The sequence below is a fragment of the Conger conger genome, chromosome 7 (assembly GCF_963514075.1).
Source record: "Conger conger chromosome 7, fConCon1.1, whole genome shotgun sequence".
NCBI lineage: Eukaryota > Metazoa > Chordata > Actinopteri > Anguilliformes > Congridae > Conger > Conger conger.
The window spans coordinates 54176902-54204675 of NC_083766.1; the positions used below are offsets into that span (position 1 = coordinate 54176902).

General features: G+C 44.4%; 1 protein-coding gene across 1 annotated transcript in view; it reads right to left on the reverse strand.

The window, feature by feature from the left end:
* Positions 1–1375: 1375 nt before the first annotated feature.
* gramd1ba (GRAM domain containing 1Ba) overlaps positions 1376–27774 on the reverse strand; it is a 90900-nt gene continuing 64501 nt past the window's right edge. Inside the window, exons 6-21 of the mRNA XM_061248405.1 lie at positions 20837–20921; positions 19759–19862; positions 19070–19165; positions 18895–18975; positions 17916–18031; positions 16881–17052; positions 15765–15957; positions 14776–14919; positions 14043–14161; positions 13543–13685; positions 12822–12925; positions 11966–12169; positions 9984–10074; positions 9074–9181; positions 8068–8188; positions 1376–7306 (exon numbers count right to left, since the gene is read on the reverse strand). Coding sequence (XP_061104389.1) covers positions 7217–7306; positions 8068–8188; positions 9074–9181; positions 9984–10074; positions 11966–12169; positions 12822–12925; positions 13543–13685; positions 14043–14161; positions 14776–14919; positions 15765–15957; positions 16881–17052; positions 17916–18031; positions 18895–18975; positions 19070–19165; positions 19759–19862; positions 20837–20921 — 1971 coding nt within the window. The 3' untranslated portion in view covers positions 1376–7216. The remainder of the gene's footprint in view (positions 7307–8067; positions 8189–9073; positions 9182–9983; positions 10075–11965; positions 12170–12821; positions 12926–13542; positions 13686–14042; positions 14162–14775; positions 14920–15764; positions 15958–16880; positions 17053–17915; positions 18032–18894; positions 18976–19069; positions 19166–19758; positions 19863–20836; positions 20922–27774) is intronic.

Sequence of the window (27774 nt, forward strand, 5' to 3'; positions counted from 1 at the left end):
AAAAAGGAACTTATTTGATGGAATGATATAAGTGCGCCCTCTATTGATGTCTGACTCTTAGCGCAAGCAGTAGGCACCTTGGCCTGCAATCCTGTTTCGGATTGGTTACCTCCACTGTATTCTGAACATAAATCTCATAGACATTTAGACGTTAGCCTTTTTCATTTAAAAATTATTTTTTTTGAAATTTTTAACCATGCATTCGTGACAAGTATAACCAAGTATAACCAAGTCAGCAAAGTTTTTCTGTTCTTTTTTGTTTCAGTTTTTTTACCCATGTACCATTCTATCCTTTTTTTCTGACTCATAGTTTTTACTGTCTTGTCTTATGCCATTACTGTTATTTGAAAAGCAGAAAAAAATAAAAAATAAAAATCAATGTCATGTCATCACAGAAATTCGGCAGTGCATATAGGATTATGAAGCTAATCTGTCAGCGGCAATGAATCCCCTTTTTATTGCCATCTGGCAGGGTCTTCATTTCCTCAGATCTTTTCCTATATCTGTGCAATTTTCCCTTTTTAGCGTACTGACACTCAACACTCAACACTCAAAACATGATGCAGCATTTATCTGCACTGGGAGAAGTGAGTCACCTGATCTAGGCTTCGCAGCTAGGCTTGTGTGGGAGAGAGAGAGACGCATAGGCTGGGCTTGTTGAGGAAGAGAGTATTATGGAGCACACTAAAATGTTCAGTGTCAGTCTAACTCAAACAGAGCTTATGTGACCCTGAGAAGCATGAATTGTACTCGATCAGAATAAAAGATACTCTGAGTTCATTTAAATAGAACATTTTACCCAGTATATGCATAGTATTGACATGCAAGGTCATAAGCATGGCTCCTTGAAGAAAACAATATAATGTATAAGTGTACTATAGTCATAAAGGGGTCATGGATAAGTATACTGTTGATAAGAGAAGGGTGCATTGGCTTTGATTCTTGATGACAGAAGTTTGCACAGTAAACATGCAATGCTATGCAGTATTAAACTCTTCTAGATTTACTGTATGACAGAAAATCCCAAATTCAATATATTACCCCTCACTCAAGGTTTAAATGTGTTCCTCACTTCTCCCCAATCTACCCTTCACGTTGTCATTCTCACTTATCTGCAATATGCTATGTGACACCATATACTTTTCTGGCCAGAAGTATGCTGTATGAGGAAGAGAATATAGCATTGAAACAGGTTGTGATGTCATAACGCTTAACAGCAGTGCACTTAAGCTTTTTTTGCTCCTACCGCTATGTATTAGCCTTGCGCGAAGCAAGCTCAATAAATGTATTTATTAATCGCTCAAGGTTTCTGCCTATTTTGTGTATGGCCAGAAGAAGCACAATAAACCCATCACAGAAAAGAAACAGGAATCAATGACATGAAGTACTGAATTCTTTTTTCAGTATATTTTATTCATACCTCCATTCTCTACTTCACATGATCCATAAATGTGTTTTATCAGTCTCACAGCTCTTCGTGGATAGAAACCTGCGCACAGCACAGGTTTGTCTGAATACACTGTAAATATACACAACATATACATACAGTACATATGTATAAATATATTTAAGATTCATACATAGAGATCAAAACTGTTCTAAAAAACATATATTAGGATTCTTTATGCACATACATCAGTTAGATAATGCCACAACACTCTTGAGGAACATTTTAGATTTTTTTTTTTGTTGGGGATATTCATTTTGTTGACAAGACATTTTTCCCTTTCTTTTATATGTGTGTGCGCGTGTGTGTTTGTGTGAGGTCGGGTGTGTCGTGTTCCCTTGGTTTCCATATATGGAGTCTGGACAGATGTGAAACTAGAGGTGCTTTTCATTAAAGGCAGTGCCAACACTTATTGGGTTACCGTAGATACAGGCTATTCTCTTTCCCACCAATCAGAGGTTTATCATGGGAATGACAAATATAACTGTCATTTTGTATAATCTGCGTTATTGTGGGATTTATTTGGTTTGAACAACATACAGTTTCAATTTCAGTTGGTTTGAGCACTCACTGTCATGGTTTACAGTTGCTTTGGAAAGCATCTCAATGTGCCTTGAAAATAAATGTATTTGTTATTTTTTATAATGCTTTCAGTTTACTTATTTTCTTTAACATTCAGATTGTTTACTCTTTTCTTCAACATTCAGACAAGCTTTTGTATGACCATTTTGTATTGAATTTCTGATTAGCATAACATCTGTTACGTCATTCAATATTTCCAGAATCCTGATTGGTCAAGTTTTGGTTGAAATGGACGGAGTACCATTTTCAGTCCTTTAAAACTGGCATGCAGAGACTAGATCTACCTGATGTCTGTTTTGCCATGAAACCGAACAGCAAACAAGGCATTTCTCACGTCTCTAGCTGATAATGTCAAACTGGAAAGGCTAGAATACCGTTCCAATGTGGCTAGGTTTAGCAGTCAATGATTAAAATTATACATACCATTACCCTCATTATTGAAATGTAATAACCTCTCAAGTATAACATAAACTAGCTCATGTTTTGATAATGTCAGTTTGCAAATAGTATGGATTGACCTTTTATAAATTAATCAGTCAATGAAATGATTGCATGTATTGACCTTTGCCGGATTACATAAATTATTATTTGTATAAACAGAAACATTTCCAATCAGAACTGACGCTCTGGCGTGACTTGATTTCCAATCAGAACTGACGTGCGTTCAAGACAGCAAACGTCAGTGGCGAACAATGTTTGCAGCAAACGGTTACTGTTGAACAATTTTCAATGAACATTAATTTGCCATCAACACCTTTTTAATACAAATGGATTCGACTTAGGTCAAACAATGCCAGCTAGCGGATGTGTTGCTTACCTGTGGTTTTTAAAGGTAAGAAGAAATATTACATTGTGTAACAGCCAAATATTTGTCAACTTTTGTTCTCTCTGCATGTTCCCCATCAGCAGAAATTTCTGTGCGCCATGCACTACCTTTAAAAACTGTTAGCTAACTTTAGCTATCTAACGTTCATGGCGAACAGGGAAAAAAAGACAATAATTCGACGAACGTTAACTAATGTTAGCCACCTTGAACGCACGTCTGGATTCATGCTGTTGAAGTAAAAGATTGAGTGAAAGGGCAAAGACCTTATGCCACTAAGTCTCAGAGTCAGGTGTTCCACCGTACACAACATAATACTTTGGGCCAAGACCATCAGAACTCAACTGCCTGAGTCATCCGCAGAAGCGCAGTAGACATACAGTATCTTTGAGTGGCTTAACACAGCACACCACATTTTGTTCCCTTGACATTCACAGATATAGAAATTAATACAAAATAGTCTGGGTTTCACATAAAATATATTCCACCTTATACTGTGGGTGGACAGTATAAGACTTTAAAACCGAACCGACTTTTAAATATTTCAACCGAACGAGCACCTGTAACAGTATTAAATGAAATAAAACAGACGGTAGTTACTGTATGCAGAAGCATAGTCCTTGGGGGGAAAGCACATGCATGCTTCTGATGTATCTGTGAGAGATGCTAAAAATGCAAATAGGTGACACACACAAAAAGCTATATATGGTGATTCAGTTATGGCAATATGATGAGCTACCTTTGTGAGCTTTGATGGTAAGTTAAGCTTCATTATCAACATTATTTACTCCAATATCATTTTCACCTCACTCCAGTTTTATTATACTGTACATAAAAATCTTTGAGATGGGGCTAGGAAAGCAGAGATTATGTGGAATATATGCATATGAACTGTGTGTGAGACCTTCTGTATATTCAGTTTTGACATACTAAATTGGAGGTTGTTCATGACTGAATGCATGATGATGGGAATTGGAGTCTCTTAGAGAACTAGTGCATAAACAACAGACTACTGTTTCTCATTCACCCCCTCTCCATTGAAACACTATTGTAACTGTTGTGTAGTAACTGCATGCACAATTGCTTTGAATGGTAACGTTTATTCTACAAATGGTGGTTAATAGAGTTCACAATACTGCCATTGTGTGGCTGTTTCAACACGTGCCGTGCGTGTTTCTTTGCCGATTAAGCAAAGAGGTGGTGAACTTTACTTCACCAAGAACACTTATTTTAAAAGCTCTACCAGAGTTTATATTAGCCCAATCGGGATCACATGCACCCAATTAAACATTCTCAAGAGATTTTTACACTGAACCTAATACTGGCATGAGGGGCATGGGGGCCATTTTGAAAAACCAGGCAGTAAAAATATTCAAGCATAAGGTATATACAGATGTGGAAAATCCAGGTTCAGAAAATAAAATCCTCTCCAGCATTTTGTTCCAATCACCTGGATTTGCTAGTTACCACAATCATTCACCCAAGAGGTAGAACTAATTTGTGTAATCGGCTGGCTGGAGTTCATGGAAGAAACACAGGGCAGGACTTTCTGACCGTTTCTGGGTGTGTATGGTGTTCAGACTGAGCAGCACACTACCACAGTATTAGTCAAGTGATATACAGTAATATACCGTATGCTATGCAGGTACAGATGGTGATAAGTGTAGAGACTGAATTATGAGTGACAAGCTTCGTTGTAAGCAATAACTATGGAGAGACTGAAAGGTTGAATTTGGTATTTGTATTCTCTGCTTTGCATTTAAATCGAGAAGTGACAATGTGGAATGAGGAATGTGGTGTCTGTTCTCAGAGTTTTATGTCATTAATGCTAGCTACTTTTAGGCATAATACTGCACTGTTGTTTTGATGAAATGAAGAGTGTGTGTGGTGCAGTATTGTTGCCGGGGACACGCCAGTGGCAGGACTGTTCATTGGTCGTGTGGCTGTGAGCTGTAGCCAGGATATAGCAGGATATGGCCAATGAGCAAAAGGCAGCCTGGTTGTTACGTCTACATGCTGGAGCTATGAAATGAAGCAACACAAACAAACATACAATGCTCCCCATGTTGCACTGACAAAGACACGGTGTGACAGACAGGTCTGAGAATGTAGCTGAAGAAACATATTCTTTTACCCATTAATTCTTCAACATGCCTTGGGCTCTGTTAATAATTTTTTTTATACGCTGTACTGTACATATATCATCAATAAATATCTGCATCTCTATGTTTATACTTCATATTTTCTTTTCCAACTTAAAGTAATTTAAATAGAGATATTCACAGTTTTGTAATCAAACATTCTCTGAGTAACAGCCCCACATCGTCCAGCTGCAGCATCCCTTTTTGCAAGAAAATAAAAATAAATAAGTAAAATTCCCCTCATCCCACAGCCCATTCCCCCTGCTTTCCTTATGTCTCTCCCTGTTTACCAGTCTGCTTCTCACATTGCAGGGAATGTCTTCAAATTCCGGAGGAACAGCCAACTCTTATAACTGAAATTTTAGTCAGGACTCAATGCCCCCTTTCACTTTTCAGCAAAACCTATAAAAATGCTGGCAAAAAAATCTCACGTGACCAGATTTCACACATAAAGAACTATTACTCTCTTCATCCCTGTTTAGACGCAGATGAAATTCTTACACTGATGTAGCACCCTTCTTTCTGGTGTTATCTTAATCAAACAGATTCACATCACCTCTTCAAGCAAAGAATATTCCAAAAAATAGTCCCTAACTCACAATTCCATGTGGACCACACTTAGGACCACACGCAACTCCAAGTTAAGAGTACATTCTGCTTCAGAACCGATTAAAAACTTGCAAATAGTCATGCTTTTTGATGAATATAAAAAATAGTGGCCAGATAGCTTAAGGGAAGGTAGTTACAATTACATGGATTAAGACTGCAATATTTAGGGCAAAAATATATGGGTTATGACACCCCAAAACTTGGCAAAAGAAATTGCAAAAAACAGTCATAAATAAACAGATTGTGCCATTTAACTTCTTAAGGACCTGGCCCTTTAACACTAGTGAGGTACACTCTCAAAGGAGAGGATGAAATGAAAATTGTCAGTGGATGAAAAAAAAAAAAAAAAAAAAACGAATCTCATAGACATGGTACGTTTTCATATCATCAGACCCGATTCATTGTCCAATGATACAAGGCAATAATATCAGTGAACGATGATGCTGCTGGGTCTATTTACCAATGCATAGTTTGAACACTCCTAACACAAAACATTCTGACAGCTTCGCCACACTACTCCAGCTTCACAATACCATGGAGGGAGCTTCAAGCTTTTAAGGGCCAACCCACACAAACGTAGCTCTCGCGATTCATGGGGAAGGTGGCAAAGCTCCCTGTTTACAGCAGCTGACAAATAGTAGACACTTTATTGCTGGTAAAATCGGTGTTTCTCGAACTCAATCCGAACTAAGAAAACAAAATGTCCGTCGCGTTCCCCCTCCCCGGTTTAGTCAACACTTTCCGATAAACACTTCCAGCCGTTGCTGTCACAGACAGTCCTGACAAATAACGGGGATCATTAAATACTATGGACAAACCTCGTGTCACAAAAGAAGTCGTAACCACATATCATGATTATATAAACACAACACCATGGCACATAGCTATCAGGGAAACCAGCCCCTGACTCTCCATGTAGACCTGGCAAAAAAGAGCCTTGTCAGGCATAAATTCCAATAGAAAAATTATAACTACACATAACTACGTATATATATATATCTCTGTGAATCATGTCTTAGAACTTAAGCTCAGTGCATTTGCATACAATTTGATGCTCAATGAGTAACCTGGACCCACAGTCAACACTGGGGGCAAGGGATACTGCAGCTCTGATGTCACGGGGTGGTCTATCTGGGATCAGTCAAGGGAGTGCTAAAACCCTGGGAACTACAGAAACCCTGCCCTTGTCTTTTTTGTCATTGCAGTTCTTCAGAGACACAGAGTGAGCAGGAATCCAACTACAAATCCTCATTTAAAAGATTTAAAATCGCATGCTTTTGGTTCTTTTTTTTGTTGTTGTTGATGGTCGGACTTGTTTCTTTTTTTTTGTACGCATTTAAAACTTACGGTGTGAAGTTCTAGAGCAGAGAGAGAAAACAAGATAGGATTTACGCCGAGGGGGAGTACTGCTGTCTTCCTCGTAATGCCTCAGTGCTCCACTTCCTCTTTAGGATGATGGCACTTCCTGCTGATGGTCTGGCGGGTGACAGCAGCAGAAGAATCCTCTCGATCACATTGGTCCAGTATGGGTAATCTCTCATTTGCACATGTGTCCATGCCTGTATTGTCATATTGCACGCCATTCCCCTCTTGGCCGAGGTTTTTTTTTTTTTTTCAGTGATAGCGGTTTCTTTTCTCCTCTGCTTCTGAGCTGTAGTCTCTCAAGCCAATGCCCTTTTGGAGGTTCAATAGCGAGTCTTTCATCTGTAAACACAGGAAAGCAAAGTAAGCTTGGCTGCTCCCGGAATAATCTTGGTTAGAAGTCACTGTTATATCCACACAAAGAAAATGGCATGCAATGCACAAATTATACACAATAACCTATATAGAAATGTTTACAATGAGCTTTTTTAAGGACAGTGATGTGTAACTAAATATGCAAGACACAATTTCAACAAGACACCAAAGCACTATGAAATCCCATTCAATATCGCACTAATTAATGAATGAATACATATTCATATTAAAAAACGCATACACTCCTCGAGTACTTTATTAGGTATTTATTAGACTTATTTTGTAGAGTTATTAAGTCTTCTGCTTCACTTTCCTGTCAGCCTCGACCAGTCTAGCCCTTCTCCTCTGACCTCCCTCATTAACAACGCGTTTCTGCCCACAGAACTGTTGCTCACTAGATGTTTTTAGTTTTTCTCAGTAAACTCTGAGATTGTTGTGTGTGGAAAATCCCATGGGATCAGCAGTTTCTTTGATACTGAGATACTCCCCCATCCTGTCTGGCACCAACAATCATTCCACGGTCACGTAGATCAAATGACATTTGGTCTGTACAGGACTACCTAATAAAGTGATCACGGAGTGTATGACACAGGGTACATGACAATAAAACCTGATCTGATTCAATACCACAGGGGTCACATAGCTGCTTTATCAGAGGGCACCAGCCCTAGTCGTGCTATGGCTCGAGTAGGAGGCGCAGGGTTAGCTTCGTGCTAACGGGAGCCCACCTGATCTAACAGTAGGACCGAGGACTTGATAATGGCCCTCCACTTCTGCAGCTCGTCGTCGTGGTAGCGCTGCTGCGACTCCAGGACCTGCGCCCACTCCGTCTGCGTCTGCGGCAGTTTGCTGAGAGGACAGAGCACAGAGCACACGGCCCCTAAGACCTCCCGCTCCCAAACTGCCAGAGGTGACTCACGCGCTAAATGCGGTAACGGCTAGCCATAACACCGAGCGTGCCAATCGCAGGCATTCTTTACGGGCCAAACTGTTCATAGTGCAATGAACTGCTTGATAATGTTATGAAAAAAATGCTTTGGTACGACACCGTAAATATCTGCTCTGACTTTGGCGTACAGGACCGTGGCGAACAGTTTTTATGCTCAGCCAAGACCGTTAAAATGAGATGACCAATATCTTCTACTCTCCAGATTGAGTAGCAAAGGTCTACTGTAAGTATGATGACTGTAATAAGGAGCAGGTAGTGCACATTAAGCTGGTCATTATGTGGGGGCACGTGCCTTCAAAATGAGTGTAAGTGCGATAGATTTCTCCTCAGTCATATGTGGTTGTGACATATTAGTCCTCAGTAGTATGGTATAATACGACGTAAGAATCAGTCCCCAGTAAGGCATTATGACGTGACAAAGGCACTGTAGTATGTAGAGTAAGACACTGTTGTTCATTATGTTTGTATGTCATGTGTTATATTGTTTGATCACAATGCTTCCTTTCTCATGGACCTAAAGGCCAGTTGATAGTCCAGCAACCGTCACTCGACTGTCTATTGTCGCCCGCTGTAGACTGCAGTCATTGATCTGGCAAAGAGTATAAACGCACTCCAGTCGGACAGAGTGTAAACCAAATATTCCTGCGACGAGCAACATCCATTGAAGATTGTTGGTCGCAGCGACGCTGTGTGTGTGTCACTGGACTATACACTGGCCTCGACAAGCTATTATAGGCTCGGCACGACATGGTTATCAATTCAACTCAGTTAAAATGATCAATTACCTTTCGTGGGGTCGTAGGCCCTGCCAAGTGGTGAGGCTCTGGGTGGTGTACTCCAACATCCACAGCTTATAGAAGAGCATTATGTTGAGGAAGACCAGCAACACCAGGCTACAGGAGAGATAGCATGCTCCTGTTAGCGCACACAGTGATGGACTCCTGGCAGCTACCTACTTGTGTAGGGCAGGGGTTTTTTCCTGGGTTACTACAAACACAATATTATGTGACATGTGAAACTCAACTGTCGTTGTGGTTTCTGAGAATGGTTGCAGTGGGTTCCTTGATGTGGAAAATAGATTTATGCAAATAATGCTCTCTTTTGCTCATATATACTCATAGTCAAATGAGATAGCTCTTGAGTTCCATTAGCTGCACTAGTTACATTGTACTAGAGTTGGTTGTCCTAACATATAGTAAAAGCATTTTGCATTTGCATTTTGCACACTATTTGATAGCAGTTTAATAATGGGTTGGAAAAGTGAGTCCTTGCCCTCATTTGCCCCGTTATGGTTGTCAAGAAAGGTGGATACCTTAAACAAATCCTGCAGGAAGCCATTAAGAAGAGAGAAAATGAGTTACACACAGAACCAAACACACAGACAAGGTACATATTGTGCTTCTCTTCCACAGATTCTTTTTAAACATTTTTGCATTTAAACATGTTTAATGATCTCCTCTTGAAAATGAACAGGAAGAAAAGGAAGGACGTAGAAAAAATTCAGAGGAATTTGTCAAACTGATTAGAATTGTTATCACTCAGAGACCTCCAAACAAGTATATTTGAATCAAAGTCCTTGTGTGTGAGTAATGAGTGTTGGTGTTTCTATGTCCCACTGGTTGTGAGTCTGTGTCTGCCTGTATGTGTGCTTGTGTGTGTGCAAATCAGGAGATGGCCGTGAGGGGCCAAACTCACACAAAGCTGATGATGAGGAGGAGCTTGGAGACGCTGTACAGGGCGAAGCCGCCGGGGACGTGCTCAGGGATGTGTCTTGTCTGCGTGGAACCTGGAGGCAGACAGTTTCACTCATTTCAGCATTTAACAATGGGGTAAAAAAATGTCACTTGTCAAGCAAAACAGTCACATTTTCGACTTGAGAGGGAGAAAAAAAAAAAGATCTTAAGTCTTGTTATTGTTTTGATGCGGTGGACAGTGTGTGTACCTGCCACATGTTTGATGCGGTGGATAGTGTGTGTACCTGCCACATGTTTGATGCGGTGGATAGTGTGTGTGGTGGATAGTGGACAGTGTGTGTATCAGCCACGTGTTTGATGCGGTATATAGTGGATAGTGTGTGTGGTGGATAGTGGACAGTGTGAGTACCTGCCACGTGTTTGATGCGGTGGTTGGTGGATAGTGGACAGTGTGTGTACCTGCCACGTGTTTGATGCGGTGGTTGGTGGATAGTGGACAGTGTGTGTACCTGCCACGTGTTTGATGCGGTATATAGTGGATAGTGTGTGTGGTGGATAGTGGACAGTGTGAGTACCTGCCACGTGTTTGATGCGGTGGTTGGTGGATAGTGGACAGTGTGTGTACCTGCCACGTGTTTGATGCGGTATATAGTGGATAGTGTGTGTGGTGGATAGAGGACAGTGTGAGTACCTGCCACGTGTTTGATGCAGTATATAGTGGATAGTGTGGTTGGTGGATAGTGGACAGTTTGAGTACCTGCCACGTGTTTGATGCGGTGGTTGGTGGATAGTGGACAGTGTGAGTACCTGCCACGTGTTTGATGCGGTGGTTGGTGGATAGTGGACAGTGTGAGTACCTGCCACGTGTTTGATGTGGTATATAGTGGACAGTGTCTGTGGTGGATAGTGGACAGTGTGAGTACCTGCCACGTGTTTGATGCGGTATATAGTGGATAGTGTGGTTGGTGGATAGTGGACAGTGTGAGTACCTGCCACGTGTTTGATGCGGTATATAGTGGATAGTGTGGTTGGTGGATAGTGGACAGTGTGAGTACCTGCCACGTGTTTGATGCAGTATATAGTGGATAGTGTGGTTGGTGGATAGTGGACAGTGTGTGTACCTGCCACGTGTTTGATGCGGTGGTTGGTGGATAGTGGACAGTGTGTGTACCTGCCACGTGTTTGATGCGGTGGTTGGTGGATAGTGGACAGTGTGTGTACCTGCCACGTGTTTGATGCGGTGGTTGGTGGATAGTGGACAGTGTGTGTACCTGCCACGTGTTTGATGCAGTATATAGTGGATAGTGTGGTTGGTGGATAGTGGACAGTTTGAGTACCTGCCACGTGTTTGATGCGGTGGTTGGTGGATAGTGGACAGTGTGAGTACCTGCCACGTGTTTGATGCGGTGGTTGGTGGATAGTGGACAGTGTGAGTACCTGCCACGTGTTTGATGTGGTATATAGTGGACAGTGTCTGTGGTGGATAGTGGACAGTGTGAGTACCTGCCACGTGTTTGATGCGGTATATAGTGGATAGTGTGGTTGGTGGATAGTGGACAGTGTGAGTACCTGCCACGTGTTTGATGCGGTATATAGTGGATAGTGTGGTTGGTGGATAGTGGACAGTGTGAGTACCTGCCACGTGTTTGATGCAGTATATAGTGGATAGTGTGGTTGGTGGATAGTGGACAGTGTGTGTACCTGCCACGTGTTTGATGCGGTGGTTGGTGGATAGTGGACAGTGTGTGTACCTGCCACGTGTTTGATGCGGTGGTTGGTGGATAGTGGACAGTGTGTGTACCTGCCACGTGTTTGATGCGGTGGTTGGTGGATAGTGGACAGTGTGTGTACCTGCCACGTGTTTGATGCAGTATATAGTGGATAGTGTGTGTGGTGGATAGTGGACAGTGTGAGTACCTGCCACGTGTTTGATGCAGTATATAGTGGATAGTGTGGTTGGTGGATAGTGGACAGTGTGAGTACCTGCCACGTGTTTGATGCGGTGTATGACCTCCTCGTCCTCGGGCGTGGTCACGGCACTCAGGGCCTCGTCCAGGTGTTGGGCTCGGAGGAGAGTGTGAGGTCGCTTCCTGCGGCGCGCTGTCGCCGTCCTCAGGGCCTTGGCCTTGGGCGACTGCTGCCGGTGCGGGTCTGTAAACACCGCCTCGGCCTTACTCAGCTCCAGCACTGCGGGCACAGACAGCGAACAGTTACCTTCCAGACCAGTCAGTTATCTCACATTCATTCTGTCTTTAAAAATCCTCACACAACATAATGGTATTTAGAAATCCGTGAACAGAATTTATGATTCTTATCCGGAATTGCTCATAACATAACATAACTCCAGTTCATCTGTCAGAGGGAAATTCTAAATAAGTAAACAACAACATATTGTCTGTTGCTGGTTGATCGCTAGTGGTTTTCAGGGAATCGACTGTGCCTGCCAACTCAAACAGAGACATCAGATGATGAATTTCTAACAGGGGATGCCACATTGGCAGCATGCATCCGGACAAACACAGAAGGGGCACTCCTCTGCAACGAATCATAAAAACAGACGCTTCACTCATTGAATGTAAATAGAATAGTTATTTATTATTTGTGAAACCATTAATCAAAGTACATTGATACTAAGTGCCCATGTGTCCGAAAGAAAAATATGCTATTTCATATCATGTGTATTCAGCTGTGGCTATGTGTCCACATGGGGAGGAACCTAGGGGATAGAACGCCACCTGCAGGTCTGTTTCATAATATAATGCAGAGGAATCAACACAGCATTTAGTCAAGCAGTCTGAAGTTCCTTGGCAGGCGAACTTGTCCAGGTTAAAAGTCTCACCTAGATGCCTGAAGTACTCATCCAGTCCGCTCCAGAAGTTTCTCTCTATGAAGCCTTTGACCAGACCCCAGGGTTGCTTCCTGTAACGCAGCTCTGTGGAGACTCTGTAACATCGAGGCACAGAGATGGTTATCTCACTCAACGTCTGGAGTCACAGGTTTGGACTCCATTAACACACTCTAGAGTCCCTGTCATGAAAACCTCCTGGATTCATTTAACTTAACTCTGACGTATAACTAACCCAAGTGGAAAATTATGTTCTTCACAAAAGCAGTTATCAACAAAAATCCAAACTCTAAAATTTTCACTTATCATTTATTTCCGCATCAAAGGACAAATGTAATTGCATGTAATTGAGTCATGTAATTTTTGTTGAGTATTGATTGTCATAGGTACAGGTACAAAGACTGAGACATGCTGCTATTGTGTGTGTGTGGTTGTGTGCGCACGTGTGTGTGCGTGTGCCTATCATTACATTACATTACATTACATTGTAATGTAATGTAATGTATGTAATGTAATGTAATGTAATGTAATGTGTGTGCGTGGTTGTGTGCGCACGTGTGTGTGCGTGTGCCTATCATTACATTACATTACATTACATTACATTGTAATGTAATGTAATGTAATGTGTGTGTGTGGTTGTGTGCGCACGTGTGTGTGTGCGTGTGCCTATCACATGGATAAGGTTGGTACGTGACCGAAATGTAAGCGGGCCTACCTCAATCGGCACTTGTTCTTAGCCACCCGAGTCAGCATGTAACGATTAAGGGTGTAGAAGTAGTCGTGGTAGGGGACGTCGTGTGCGATCACCTCTGCATCAATGATGTAGCACTCGCTCTCTTGACTGGCTTTGTACAGAGTCTGCCAAGGGGGGAAATAAATAATGAGAGCCTGCGGCATTTACACATTGACAGGGCCAAAATGGCTCCCGTTCTATGCTCGATAATAGGTGGCACATTATGATTAACAATACGTTTCACAGGTAATTAACAATGATAGAGCTAGGTTTATAGTGCATCTCTGGCAGAGATACAATGAATCAGCGTATGTTATCTTAAAACACACACTTGCGCAGAAGAGAGTGGTCTGTGCTTTCTTTCAAAACTTCCAACTTCAGTAACAGATGCTGCTTTGCAAATGTCAGCATCATTGAGAAGGTTAAATAAAGTAATGCGCTTGTGCATAAGCCCCATCAGAGTGAAGGGAAAGCAGTCTTACCTGTGTCTCTGTGACCGTGGCCGTCTTGGGAGCCAGTGGGTTGGTGAGGGAGATGGTGTACATGATCTCACGGGTCTGGTTCCCCGCCTCCTCCTTCCTCCAGGGGTGATATACCACATCTGCACAGGGGACAGATCCAGATCATCATCATCATCATCATCATCACCATCAGCATGAACATCACTACCATCATCAGTATACTCATCATCACTGGCACCATCACCATCAACCACTATTTCACAAGGAAGTCATTTTGAGATGAAAACCACTTTAACATGACAGTTCTGGCCAAGACATGGAGGGGCAATAAAACTAAAGACGTACATAAAAGGGCAAAGGCAGATGCTACAATAGACTGCAAACTGCAAAGAGATAAAAGGCACTTATTACCGAGCCTACATTCTTTTTCACATGCCATGGGGTGCTTGGACAGGGTGGGGGGGGGAGGCATTTTCAAGGGCCCTCAAAACATAATTGAACAATGATAACCAACCCTGTCCCTGGAGATCTACTACCATCCTTTGGCCAAACAAAGTACACCTCATTCAACATCTAGAAATCTTGTTGAGTTGCTAACTAGTAGCCCCCTCAAATTTCAGTTGCAATGAAAACCTACAGGATGGTAGATCTCCAGGAACAGGGGTGCTTGCCAAGGCATTAGGATCTTCTGGAGTGGTGGGGCCCATTGTACAATCTTTTCATGGGGCCGAAAATCCCTTGGATGGAGGCTTACCCGAAAATCTCCTCTGCTCCAGGAAGTCCCTCATGAACTGGGACTCGGTGAAGAGGATATCGTACAGCTTGTCAACGCTGAACTTGTACACCTCATTGATGTACTGCTTCCCATTCAGGTCCTCCTGGAAGGCCTGCACCTCTCCTGCTGGACAGCCAGAGAGATGAGCTGGTGAGCGAGCAAAAGAGCACCCCCTGCTGCCTGTGTGCACTTACTGTACAACTGCGGTGGGAGGGGAGGGGGGGTATTTGTGGTGGTAACTCTGATTCAGGAGGAGTGGTTTGTGATGGTAACTCTGGTTGAGGGCAAGGGGTTTGTGATGGTAACTCAGGTTTAGCGGGAGGGGTTTGTAGTGGTAACTCTGGTTGAGGAGTATGCGTTTGTGGTGGTAACTCTTGTTGAGTAGGAGAGGTTTGTGGTGGTAACTCAGGTTGATCAGAGGTGTGTGGTGGTAACTCTGGTTGAGGAGTATGCATTTGTGGTGGTAACTGTGGTTGAGTGGGAGGGGTTTGTGGTGGTATCTGTGGTTGAGTGGGAGGGGTTTGTGGTGGTCTCTGTGGTTGAGGTGGAGGGGTTTGTGGTGGTATCTGTGGTTGAGGGGGAGGGGTTTGTGATGGTAACTCAGGTTGAGTGGGAGGGGTTTGTGGTGGTAACTGGTTGAGGGGGAGAGGTTTGTGGTGGTAACTCTTGTTGAGTAGGAGAGGTTTGTGGTGGTAACTGGTTGAGGGGGAGGGGTTTGTGGTGGTAACTCTGGTTGAGAAGGGGTTTGTGATGGTAACTCAGGTTGAGTGGGAGGGTTTTGTGGTGGTAACTCTGGTTGAGGGGGAGGGGTTTGTCGTGGTAACTCTGGTTGAGGAGGAGGGGTTTGTGGTGTGGCTGGGTCTGTGATAGTGTGATAGTGCTCTGGTATGGTATTGATGCCACTAAATGTAAAGGTGAGAAGGTGCTCTGGGTAACTGTGTGGCATGGAGGCAGTGCCCGACCCTTACCCTCGTCGTGCGTCTCAGACGAGTCGCTGAGCTCTGTGGGCAGGTCCTCGTTGTCGTTGAAGTCGAGCGAGGGCGAGAGGACGGGCACAGGGACGGGAATGCTGAGTTCGCTCTTGTGGTCCGTCAGCGGGAGGGTCAGCACATCTCCCTCCGGGAGGCAACCCGGAAACTCCTCCGCCGGGGGGAGGTCAAACTGTGTGAGGGTCAATCACAGGTCACACAGGTCAACCCTGAAGCTTAAACAAAACTTACATATAATCGCTCATGCATGTAATGCCCTCTTGTCTAAACAATAATCATTCATATGGACTTCGACACAGGATCAGGCTTATTGTTAAAAGGGGCCGAACACAGGGTCAGACTGGTTATTAATACAGGTGGTCAACACAAGATCAAACTGGTTATTAATATGGGGTTCTACACTGGGTCAGACTTGCTATTAATAAAGGAGTCAACACAAGGTCAGACTGGTTATTAATATGAAGGTCTACACAGGGTCAGGCTAGTTATTAATACAGGGGTCAACACAGGGTCAGACTGGTTATTAATATGAAGGTCTACACAGGGTCAGGCTAGTTATTAATACAGGGGTCAACACAGGGTCAGACTGGTGCTTAATACAGGGGTCGCCACAGTGTCAGACTGTCTATTAATAGATAGTTCTACAGGGTCAGGTTATTGGTTATTAATATGGGGGTAGACAGAGTGAAAGGCTGACAAGCACATTACTCATACCAGCATTATAACCATGACTCAGAGGCCATAGTTTTCTCAGCCTCTTATTACACTATTTTGGTTCAACATTTTACATTTCTCTTAAAATTCTCTCTTGTTGGGGAACGTTATCTGTCTGACAAATTCCTATTTCTATTATTTAATAGATATCTGACAACTTGCTAATGAGAAATCAGGGGCCGGTCCCACACGTCAGGGTTACTGAGTTAACGGGACAATTCCACCGACACCCCCAAATCCGGAGCATGGACTGATGTAAAAAGAGCTGTTCCGGGTTTATCCAGCTGACTCAGTAACCCTGCTCGGTGATACAGGCCCCAGTGGGACCCAGCGGGACCACGTTCACCCACGTTCAGCCCCGTATGTGACGGGGTTACTCACGGAGACGGGCGTGTCACCGCTGCCGGTGGGGGTGAGGGCGTTGTTGTTGCTGTAGGCCTTCTTGCTGAGCAGCGGGCTGGCGTCGGGCTTGGCGTCGGGCTTGGCCTCGCCGAGGTTCTTGGAGGAGTTGTCGTTGACCTCGTTGTCCTCGGCCGGGATCTCCTCGCAGTATCTGCACCACGGGGAGGGGCAGCAGCTGTATTTCAAGATTATCAGCTCCGGACTCACGGCCAACATTTCGATGAGCATGGTGATGCTGGAGGGCGTGTGTGCGTGCACTTCAGCAGTGACGGGAGAAGGGGTTTGGGCTAAGCAACTCACTGATTTTAACCAATCACGGTCGCCTGATGTGGAGAACGAGGCCTTTCGATTGGTTGAAATAAGTCAGTGATTGATGGCTTCCTGTAGCTCCCACCAGTATGGGGATCTCCCATCACTACTGTTCAGATGTAATACATGTTTTAAATGCTTTCAGTCTTCCAATGCTAGGACAATTTGACGTTCATGCAATTTTCCAAGAAAACATGTTATTAATATTTGTCCTAAATATATGGCCAAAAATAGATGTATCAGTAATCTGCAAGAATTGTACTGGCGTCTAAAGGGTAGTACTCAGAAGAGTAATTGAACCCTGGTGCAATTCTCTGTGGCGTTTAAACAACAGAGTGAACAGTGTTGTCATGGCAACAATGGCAATGACGGTGATGATGATGACAACAGTGTTTCGGGCACAGAATCAGACAAAAACCGTGTGTTTATAGAGATGCTACTTCCTCTTTTGACCACAGCACAAATAACAAAAAACAAATGAATGTGGTAAGAAGACACATTCCAGAACATTATGGCCCGAAGAATTAATACGTTACAGGAGAGACAGATGTCAGGAAGATGGGCTTTTTTGTAATTAGAATCAGCACATTTAAACAGACAGGACGTACAAATGAGACATTTTTGCGGTATTGGCCGGGAGATAAAAGTCCAGAGTGGGGTCGGACCGGACCGTTCTGGTTCTCGTGCTGGGGGGGTTGCACTCACCCCATGGTGTTGAAGTCGTCATCTGGTGGCACGTAGTCCTCGTCATCGCTGGTCAGGCCCAGCTCGTTCCCGTAGCACTGGTGAACAAAGTGCCACAGCTCTTTGGGACACAATGGCTGATGGGGGCAGGGGGAGGGAGGGGACAAGGAGAGAACCAATCACAAACAGAGAAACGCTTCGTCCCTCCATCCTCCATCCTGCCCGGAAAATACAATACAGCACAACAAACTACCTGCTTCTCCAAACAAAGGCGTGATCGGTCCTTTGGACACTTGACCTTGAAGAGCTAACACTTGTACGAGGGATCATCAATTCTGGCCCTCAAATCAGAATCCAGCCCTGTTTTTCTTTCTCCCGGATCATTAGCGCTACAGATTGGTCAGACTGTTTTCACCCCTCACTCCCAGGTAAAGGGAGGGTGGAAAACCAGCAGTCCTCAGCCCTTGAGTTGATGGTTCCTGCTTTATACCAACCCTTTTCATGATAAGTACAGCTACAAATCATTTTTACTATCTTTTTCAGTCTTTGCGGTGTGAACAAAAATGATGCTGAACTGTATGTTTGATGATTTGATTATCTTTTATCGCCCTCTTTTCATTAATTTTATAAAAAATTCTTCATTTTTGGGTCCTTCTCCTTTTTTTCTGTCGTGTGAAGCACACTGTAACTTTGTTTTGTAAGTTGCTATATGAAAACATTATTATTATTATTATTATTATTATTATTATTATTATTATTATTAAACTGCTGGGCGGGGCCCCAACAGCAAGGAGAAACACTCCATCTGCATCTCCTCTGACAGACCTACAGGAGGGCAGGCTGAACCTGTGCTGGATGCTTAGCAGCACTTTCCAGAGATTAGGGCTTACTGTATAACACTGGTCCTTTCCTTCCACTCACATAGTAAATACATCTTCCTGACAGTGGGACACAGGTTATAGGTCAGGGGTCATAGGTCAGGATGACCTCCCAGTCTCACCTTGTCGAGCAGAGCATTCTGCCACAGCCTGAACATCATCATGTAAGTCCGGTCTCGGGCCCCGAACGAGGTAAAAAAGTGCTGTGGAAGGGACCGGAAATGTTACTACTCTCCCGGACAAGAACACAGACACACAAAGACAGTGATGTGTGGGAGTTTTGAGATGACCCCTTACCTTCTCATTGTCAGTGCAAAGTTGGATAGCATTGGGGATGAGACGGGCTGTCTTCTCCTTCGTCATGGAGCAGATGTCCTTCAGCCGCACTGTTAGCTGCAGACAAGGGCACACAGGCAGGTCAGGGAAGAAAGGAAAACTCCCGACTTATTTATTAGTGTATCATCATGGATGAATATGTCCCGACTTATTTCAGGTGGAATGGTGTTGAAACACTGCTCTACAGTGCCACCTAATGTACGACTCATGCGTTCCCCATTTATTTATTTCTGTATGTTCATGGCTGAATACGTCCAACTTATGTCAGGTGGAATGGAGCTGAAACCAACTAAAATTATGCATTCATAGAAAACTGATCGATATACACACACCACTGTGAATGCTGTATCATTTTAATAAAGTAAGAAAGTGCACTTTTAATAAATAAATTGTTTCTCTTTAGTGCAAGGCTGTGGGATTTCCAATTCCTTGAGAATGCACGTTTAGAAAACAAGGACATTTAGAAGAAAATTACTCTTCAGGGCAGACCGGACACTACAATACTTCACGAAGGCCACTGCAGTCTATGTGAGAGTGAGTCCGTCTCAGTTTGAGAGGCGCAGGAAGCAAGGGATGTGGCTCTGAATCGCAGAAGAAAGGAACGGAGAGAATGAGAGAGAGAGAGAGAATTCTGAAAGCCAAGGCCGTACCAGCGTTTCCCAGCGGAAGATGTTGCTATAGAAACAGATCCAGTTTTCTGAGAGGTAGAGTCGTCCCTGCAGAAGGATGTCTCGTTGCAGGGCGCAGGAGTAGTCTGCCGGCAAGAGGTGAAAGGCTGTTACTATGGAGCCACGGCAACAGGTTGACCTCTGACTCTCCAGTCTGCAATACTCTCCCAGCAATACCAATTCGCATTTCCTCATGTAGTTTTATTTGAGAGCCTACAGGCTAGGGTATCAGAGGAGTTGTGTCTCTGAATCAAATTTCTGTCAAGGTTTGAGTCACTTAAAAAGTACCCAAGAGAGTACTCAATTTGGCTATGTATTTTTCTAAGATTTATCTGAAACGTAAGAGCCCCACCATTATACTGTATGTGCACTGAGACTAATTACTACCCAAGAGAACAGTGTGTGACACAGCAGCATGCTGTATTAAAGTGGATGTTAGTCTGAACAAGAAAATAATATGTTTTCAACAGTAAATATGTGTAGAGTGACCTTTAAACCCAGTATTCACTCACTACCGCCCTGCATCCCACATGTAGTAACACAAGGTTAGTAAAAACAGACAAAACACAAATATTATGCCATATGCTTATCTCTTAAATTAAAATAATGGTTTCCTTCTGTCCTACAGGGCCAGTTTATATTGTTACATTGAATTACTGATATATGTGATTACGATAGACAGAGCAGGAATTAAGGAAGTTGACTGTCATGATTGAACACTCCAAAAAACATCTCATATTGACATAATTATTTTACTAAATAAGACAAAAATATTGCTAGTGCGGTGAAACAGTTTGACTTTCTAATAGGGTATGACAATTTCACTTGCCAATCAAACAGTACCTTAAAACAAGCGAATGTTTTCTACTAAAGAAACAGTCTCCTCTGCAGTGCAGTGTGTCCTCTGCAGTAGCTGGTTATAGTACAGCTGTATGGTGTTGACTGCTGAGAGGATGAAGAGGATGGTAGAGGTGGGACTGTGTAAAGTGTATGCAGGCTGACTGTAGGCCCTCTCCATCTGCGGTGAGGGGTAAAGGGGTTTCACTGAAGTGCTGCTCACCCACGATGAGCCGTTCTGAGTCAGGCAGCTGCTTGAAGAGCTTCCTGAAGTCCTCATTGCGCTGCTTATATGTGGGGCTCAAGACCTGGGGAGCCAAGTTACAAACAGAAATACTGAGAAAACACACACACACACACACATATGCTCGCACACACACACACACACATATGCACACACACATAATGCACATACATACACAGAAACACACACACATATGCACACACACACATAATGCACATACATACACAGAAACACACACACACATATGCACATACACATAATGCACATACATACACAGAAACACACACACATATGCACACACACACATAATGCACATACATACACAGAAACACACACACACATATGCACACACATAAGCACACACACGATATGCACATACACAGAAACACACACACACACACATATGTACACACAATGCACATACATACACAGAAACGCACACACACACACATATGCACACACACATAATGCACATACAAACACAGAAACACACACACACACATATGTACACACATAATGCACATACATAGAAACACACACACACACACACATATGCACACACACATAATGCACATACAAACACAGAAACACACACACACACACACGATATGCACATACACAGAAACCCACACACACACACATATGTACACACATATTGCACATACACACACACACACACACACACATACACACATACACACATGCATACATACGATCCCCATGCCATGGAATGAGATGCACTACATGCTGGTTAAAGCACCTCATCCCATTTCATTGCATCCCGTAGCATTACAGGCATTTAGCAGATGCTCTTATCCATTTCCTTCCACAGATTCTCTCCACTGCTGCATGTGAGTGTGTGACATGCACAGCTACAGGCTTCAAAGCCAATGAGGGACCCATATCTGCAGCATGCACAGCCCGGCCACAGGGGGGCGCCCTCCCCGCCTCCATAGCAGCGATACTGTATTCTCCTCATCAGAAGCGACCACCACCCCCACCCCCCCACCCCCCCGTGCCTACGAGTACAGCACACCCCTTACAGCTAAATACCTTCTCAGAACACTTCAGAACAAAATTTTGGCCACTGAGTGTGACCAATCAGAGATTACCAGGCCTTGGTGCCACCCTTGCCAGTCGCAACAGCAGAGCCAGAGAAAAAAAAAACAGCCATCAGGTGGCGCCACACACATCGTTCTGTTAGCATGAGGCTCACTGCCAGAGAATGACAGCAATAGTGACTGACTGTGAGCTGGTACAGAACTCTTTACTTTTACTATTATACTCCGTGACAGTTAAATTAATTATGACAAATTTTACATTATGAATATTTAAAACCTCACCAGTAGTACATTTAATCAAACCTGCAAAGAGCTCCCATTTTATCTAGAGTTGGGTGGCTTCAAAGATTTATCTAAAAGCATACTTTTTGGATTCATGCAAAACATGTGCTTACTATTTCCTGCCCGTTAACTCTTTTTCTTCCTCGACTTCGCTAATCACCGCTGAGGTTTTTGAGTCAGCGCTGTGCCTTGCGCAATTGCAGACGTGTATATGCAAGCTCCTCTGACATATTCCCCAGTGAGCAGGAGACAGCACTCACTCGTTGGTCTTCTGCTACTGTAGCCTATCCACTTTGAGGTTTGATACGTTGTGTGTTCAGAGATGCTCTTCTGCATACCACTGTTGTAATGTGTGGTTATTTGCGTTACTGTCACCTTCCTGCCTCTCTCATTAACAAGGCGTTTCTGCCCACAGAACTGCTGCTCTGACATTTGTTCTTAACAACAGCTGAACCTCTTGACCATGCTTGTAAGCATAGCATTTAATTGATGGATTCAATATTTGCATTAACAAGCTGGTGTACCTAATAAAGTGCTCACTGAGTGTATATTCCAGGCTACAGACCACATAGGCCCTCTCAATGATGACAACTGCCAACCCACAGGCATCTGCTGGGTCACAGGGAAAAACTAATGCAGTGGTAACTTCAACTGAACCCCTGTAGCGCTGGTGGAACAAACTCAATTATAATCATCTAATGACATAGCACAGAGCCAGCAGTGCCAACGCCATAGCCGTCTGACTCCTGTCCTGCTAGCTTATTGGCTGTGTTCCAATGCTTCAGTGATTTGTTTAGGTCCCTGATTGGCTGATGAGTCCACCCACATTTTTTCCCAAGGCCTGTTTTGGCTGCTGTTTAAAAGGGCACTACTAAAACCTGATGACAGTACAGCACAACAGGACGTGAGGTTGACACCCCTGTTTTGGACAGTAAGGCATTAAAGGCATGTTTGAGAGTCTTCTTTTACTTCAAATGTGGCCATGGCTGGATATGTGCCATCTACTTAACATGAGAGAATGTGATCTATTTTATAGAGTCTTCAGCTGTCAGTCTGTTTGCGTGACAGAACAGAGCTTGGCCACTCCTTACTGGTCGACTGCAGCGAGCCTGGTTGCTCCTTATTGGTGGACTGCAGCGTGCGAACAATGGTACATTCTTGGACCTGTGCTGAAGAAAAGCCTTCCTGGCTTTAACATGCCTGTTAATTAATGTCATCCTGGCCCAGAAAAACTGTGGTTTGTGCTGGTTAAAGATGAAAGGAAGCAGCATCAGATGCACACACACACACACACACAGCTAATATAATTATATTTCAAAGCCCTTGAAAAGTCAGGATATGTGCTCCAAAGGCCCCAGGAAAGGCATTCAGCTATTTTAAGACTAGGCATTATTTCGCTTGTAGTCAGGCTGCCTCTGCAGTAATGGCCCCCAATGCCCAAAAGAAACCTGAAAGCAGCAACATTTTGAATATAGACTTGTGAACAGATAGATAAAAAACACAAGGAAGCCTGGCAAAGGCTCCAAGCACCAAGCTAATTATCTGAGTGACTCAAACAATGAAAGAGTAAAAACTGCAGAGAGGTGTAGCTAGGACTCCAGCACCACCCGGCTGCTCCATCTCTTTCCACAGCCGGGCTTTCAGCCTGGCCAGCCCCCACACAAGAGTGCAAATAGCTGGTGATTCATGCATTCGGGATTCTGGTGACTTGGTGCTTGCAAAAGCCCTCTTTTGGAAAAGGAACCAATGACGTTTCAGCTCCCCACCCCAACCTCCCCATTCTGCCGGAAAACTCACGGCTGGGATCTCCTCCGACTCCCAGTTCTCCCAGCCCGCCTGCGACTCCAGTGCGACTTCCAAAATGGCCTCCCAGTCCAACTGTGCGCCCATCAACGCTTCCATGGCAACGACCTGGAGTCCCAGAAAGCCCAAACTTCTGTTAAGTTGGCCCCGTCTGCTAAGAGTCCAGCACAGGACCAAGTTTCAGCCCCTGTTGGTCTGTTAGGTAGAATGCTATCAGGGAGATGCAGATGTTTTTGGGTGTTTTCAATATACTGTAATGCCCTTTGGCGCACTGCTCCTCGCTGCTCCAGCCACGGCAGCCTGTCCTGCAGTAACCCCAGCTCCTCAGCCACACGTCGTTTATTACCGCGCCTCTCATCCAGGGGGGGTGCCCGAGGGCAGAGTTTGCATTCCACGCTCTGTCCTGCTGCTGCAACTTCCTCGCTCACCGCAGAGAAACCATCCCCTGCCCGGCGACTCCAGAGCCAGCAGACCAGCGACGTCCTCGTCGGCAATCTTGACTAACAGCCGCTCTAACGTCCTAACAGGGACTCAACAATGCTACACCGAAGCTTAGAGTACGTCTCACAGCTTACGGGAGTGAAGCCACCGAAAGTATGTACATAAAGAGTTGGTTGTTGTTTTCCCAGCGTTGTGGAAAGTGGAGGGATCGGATTACAGTGGGAAAAACCAGGAGCCTCTGCGCTCAGGATGGATGTCCACCTGGGAAGCCCCTCCGCTATTCCGCAGCTGCCGTGCCCCTATTTTGGGAGAGGCCCTATTCCCATCCAGAAATGACAGCGATGTTGGTGACTGTCACACAGACAAGATGGCTGCCCTAATTTTACCCTTTCACAAGGCACAAGTGAGGAAACAAAGCAATGATGTTTAACATCAGTCGGGTCCACCCAAAGCAGATGGTCCTTGTAGTCCAGAGAGAAAAGTGCTGATCAGATTAAGAGCTGCCGATAACAGCAAGTGTCCGTAGCATCCACTCTGATCCTGTCACGTTTGTGCACATCTCCATCCACAAATCCATTCACGCTAACATCGTCCTGCCAGGAAGACCTGGTCTCGAAAAATTTTAGATCAAAACATGCGGCAACAAGGTTCCAAAAATCTCTGCCAAAACTTTTTTTTAAACGACCGTTAACAGGATGTACACGCTGAAAGTCCCGCTTGTCTGCTGCAAGTCCCAGTCTCTCTGGAGCTCTTTTCTCTCTTCCACAAGACCCAAAAGAACGCTTAAAATTCAAAAGAAAACATTTGTTCAGAACTATAAAAACTGTACAAAATAAAAGCATGAGGGGTGACCATCTCACGGCTCCAGAACCCCGCCTCTCCTCTTCTCTGCAGGTGCCAGAACAGACACAGTCTGTGACACTGACCCTAGAAGTACAGTGTTGTCCTGGGTGACAGATTTAAAACCGGCCCCAAAACCGACAGTTACATATTAACCACAAGACAAACAGTTAGTGCTGGCATTGACTGGTACCCAGACGTTCCTGTCCCGTCCCATGGAGCTAAAGCAGAACCTCTCCAGCTGTCTCCCTGCCCCAGTCTCTCATCAGCTCTGTGATTCTTCGAAAACAACTTTCCAGGAGCAGTGTGGTGTGGGTGGAGTATGTGTGTGTGAGTGAGTGACAGAGAGAAAGAAAAGGAGAGAGAAAAAGAGGGACGGACAGAGGAGTAGGAGGAGACTCAGCAAGATTCTTGTTTTTTTTCTGAAGTACACTTTCTCCTGGTCCAACTGGAAGCCAGCCTGTGACGGAAACCGAGATCAGCCTCGGGTGTTTAGCGTTCAGGCCAGGTGTCCATCTGTCAGAATATCTGGTGACATGGAGCATATGGAGAGAATGCCGCCCAAACCTGCTCCTTATACTCATCCACCACACAGTGCTCAAATTCTTACACAAAAACACTTCTCACTGTGCAGACAGGAATAGCTACATCAGTTAAAAAAACGGAAAGAACCTTCTTCGTGAAACTGAGCTTTTTCTGGACAAAAGTGATAACTCACATCTAATGCTTTTGTGGCAGATGGGCTTTTTGGCCTGACCAAGAACAAATAAATAAATAAGTAAGCTGACCGAGTGGAAAGCAACTTGACACAGGAAGCCACTGGCTGATCGTGGCCACTTATCCCAAGGTGTGGCCTTCCACACTGAAGACGTCCGATCGTGCACATTTTTTTGGTGACTTTGTATCGGGAGGTTCAGGGGACGAGAGGGCTGTTGACAGAGCTGGTCTTTGTGTTGGAGGCTTCCTCAGAGTAAACACTGTAGCAGGGCCAAGGCCAGCTCTCCCTCCCCTCTCCCTCTCCCTCTCCCTCTCTCTCACTCAATCTCACCCATCCTGGGGTGAATGAACTCTAAACTGCCTCTAATGGAATGGGGAGGGCGGGGGGAAGGGGTGCCTCTCATGCCATAACAGTGAATCACAGCTCTCCCCCCAAACCACACACACACACACACATACACACACACCTCCCCCACACAAACACACACACACACACACACCTCCCCCACATGCCAGTCCACATAAAGCCTACAAACACTGTCTGTAGAGCATCGGTGCTCCCTCCACCTCCCCAGCCATTACTGTGTCCCTTTTCCGTCCCTGTTTTCTATAGTTTTTCTCACAAATTTGGAACATCCGACTGCAATTACAGCCCCATTTCCCTATTGTGTCTTCCTCTGAACATTCCCTGTTGCAGCCTTGGCAAGGGAACCCTTACGGCTGAGAGAGATACTACTCTTTTAACTACACGCAATGGCTCACATTCCCATTAGCCTCTGAGGTCTCTGAGAGCCAATCCGATTGCCCAAATGGAGCCATTCGTTTCACTTAGCCCTGGCCATTTAAGTGTAACTCGGTGGGGACAGAGACCTAATCAGAACAGCACATGCCGGTGAGTCATGGTTTATGTCCTGGGTGAGTTTCGGTGCCCACACTATGGGGCACAGCTCCATCCATCAGACATGAACTGACTCACAGCGCACTGCAGTCTCAGCATAAGCTGCGTATCGCTGCACCATCCTGCTTCCAAGACACAAGTAGAAACCAGCTCCTGTGCTCTCTGCACCAAAGGTAGAAAGTCCAGGGGTCAGAAAGTAAAAGTTCTGCTATGTGTTTCTTCCACCTGTGAACTCAGCCGGCCGATTTCACTAATTAGTTCTACCTCCTGGCTGAAGAATTGTGCTAATCAGCAAATCTAGGTGATTAGTACAAATTATTGGGGACAACTTTTACTTTCTGAACCTGAATTTTTCAAATCTGCTCTGCACTGTGAGGACAGGAAGTCACTTCATGTATCGTTAAACCTGAATACAGCTCTTTGGCTCCGAACAATGCTGTCAAGCTTTTCAAGAGTGCACAGACTGAAACCAAATTTCTTATTCCTTTCCCTAAGGATCAGGGTTAAGATTGAGTTCCTTTAAATTCAGAAAAATCAGGAACCTAATCGCCATTTGATTCATGAATTAAAAAATTTGAATTGTGCTCCACAAGGCTTTGTTAACGATATGTCTTCAGCTTAATTTCCTAGACTGACTGGACTGCTAGAGACATGCAGACGCTGCAGTTGAACTGAAGTGCAGTGGCTGTCTCCGCAGTAGCCCTGGGGGTACAGGAAAGAGGCCACAAGGCACAGGGAGGTTCAGAGGTTCCAGAGGCCATTCTGAGGGGCTAGGGGGCGAGTCACAAGATGAATCAATTAGCCGTATAGCGCTGATCCGTTTAACGAAAAAGCGGCTCGGATCGTGAGAGAGCACCACAGACCCCAGTGACTGC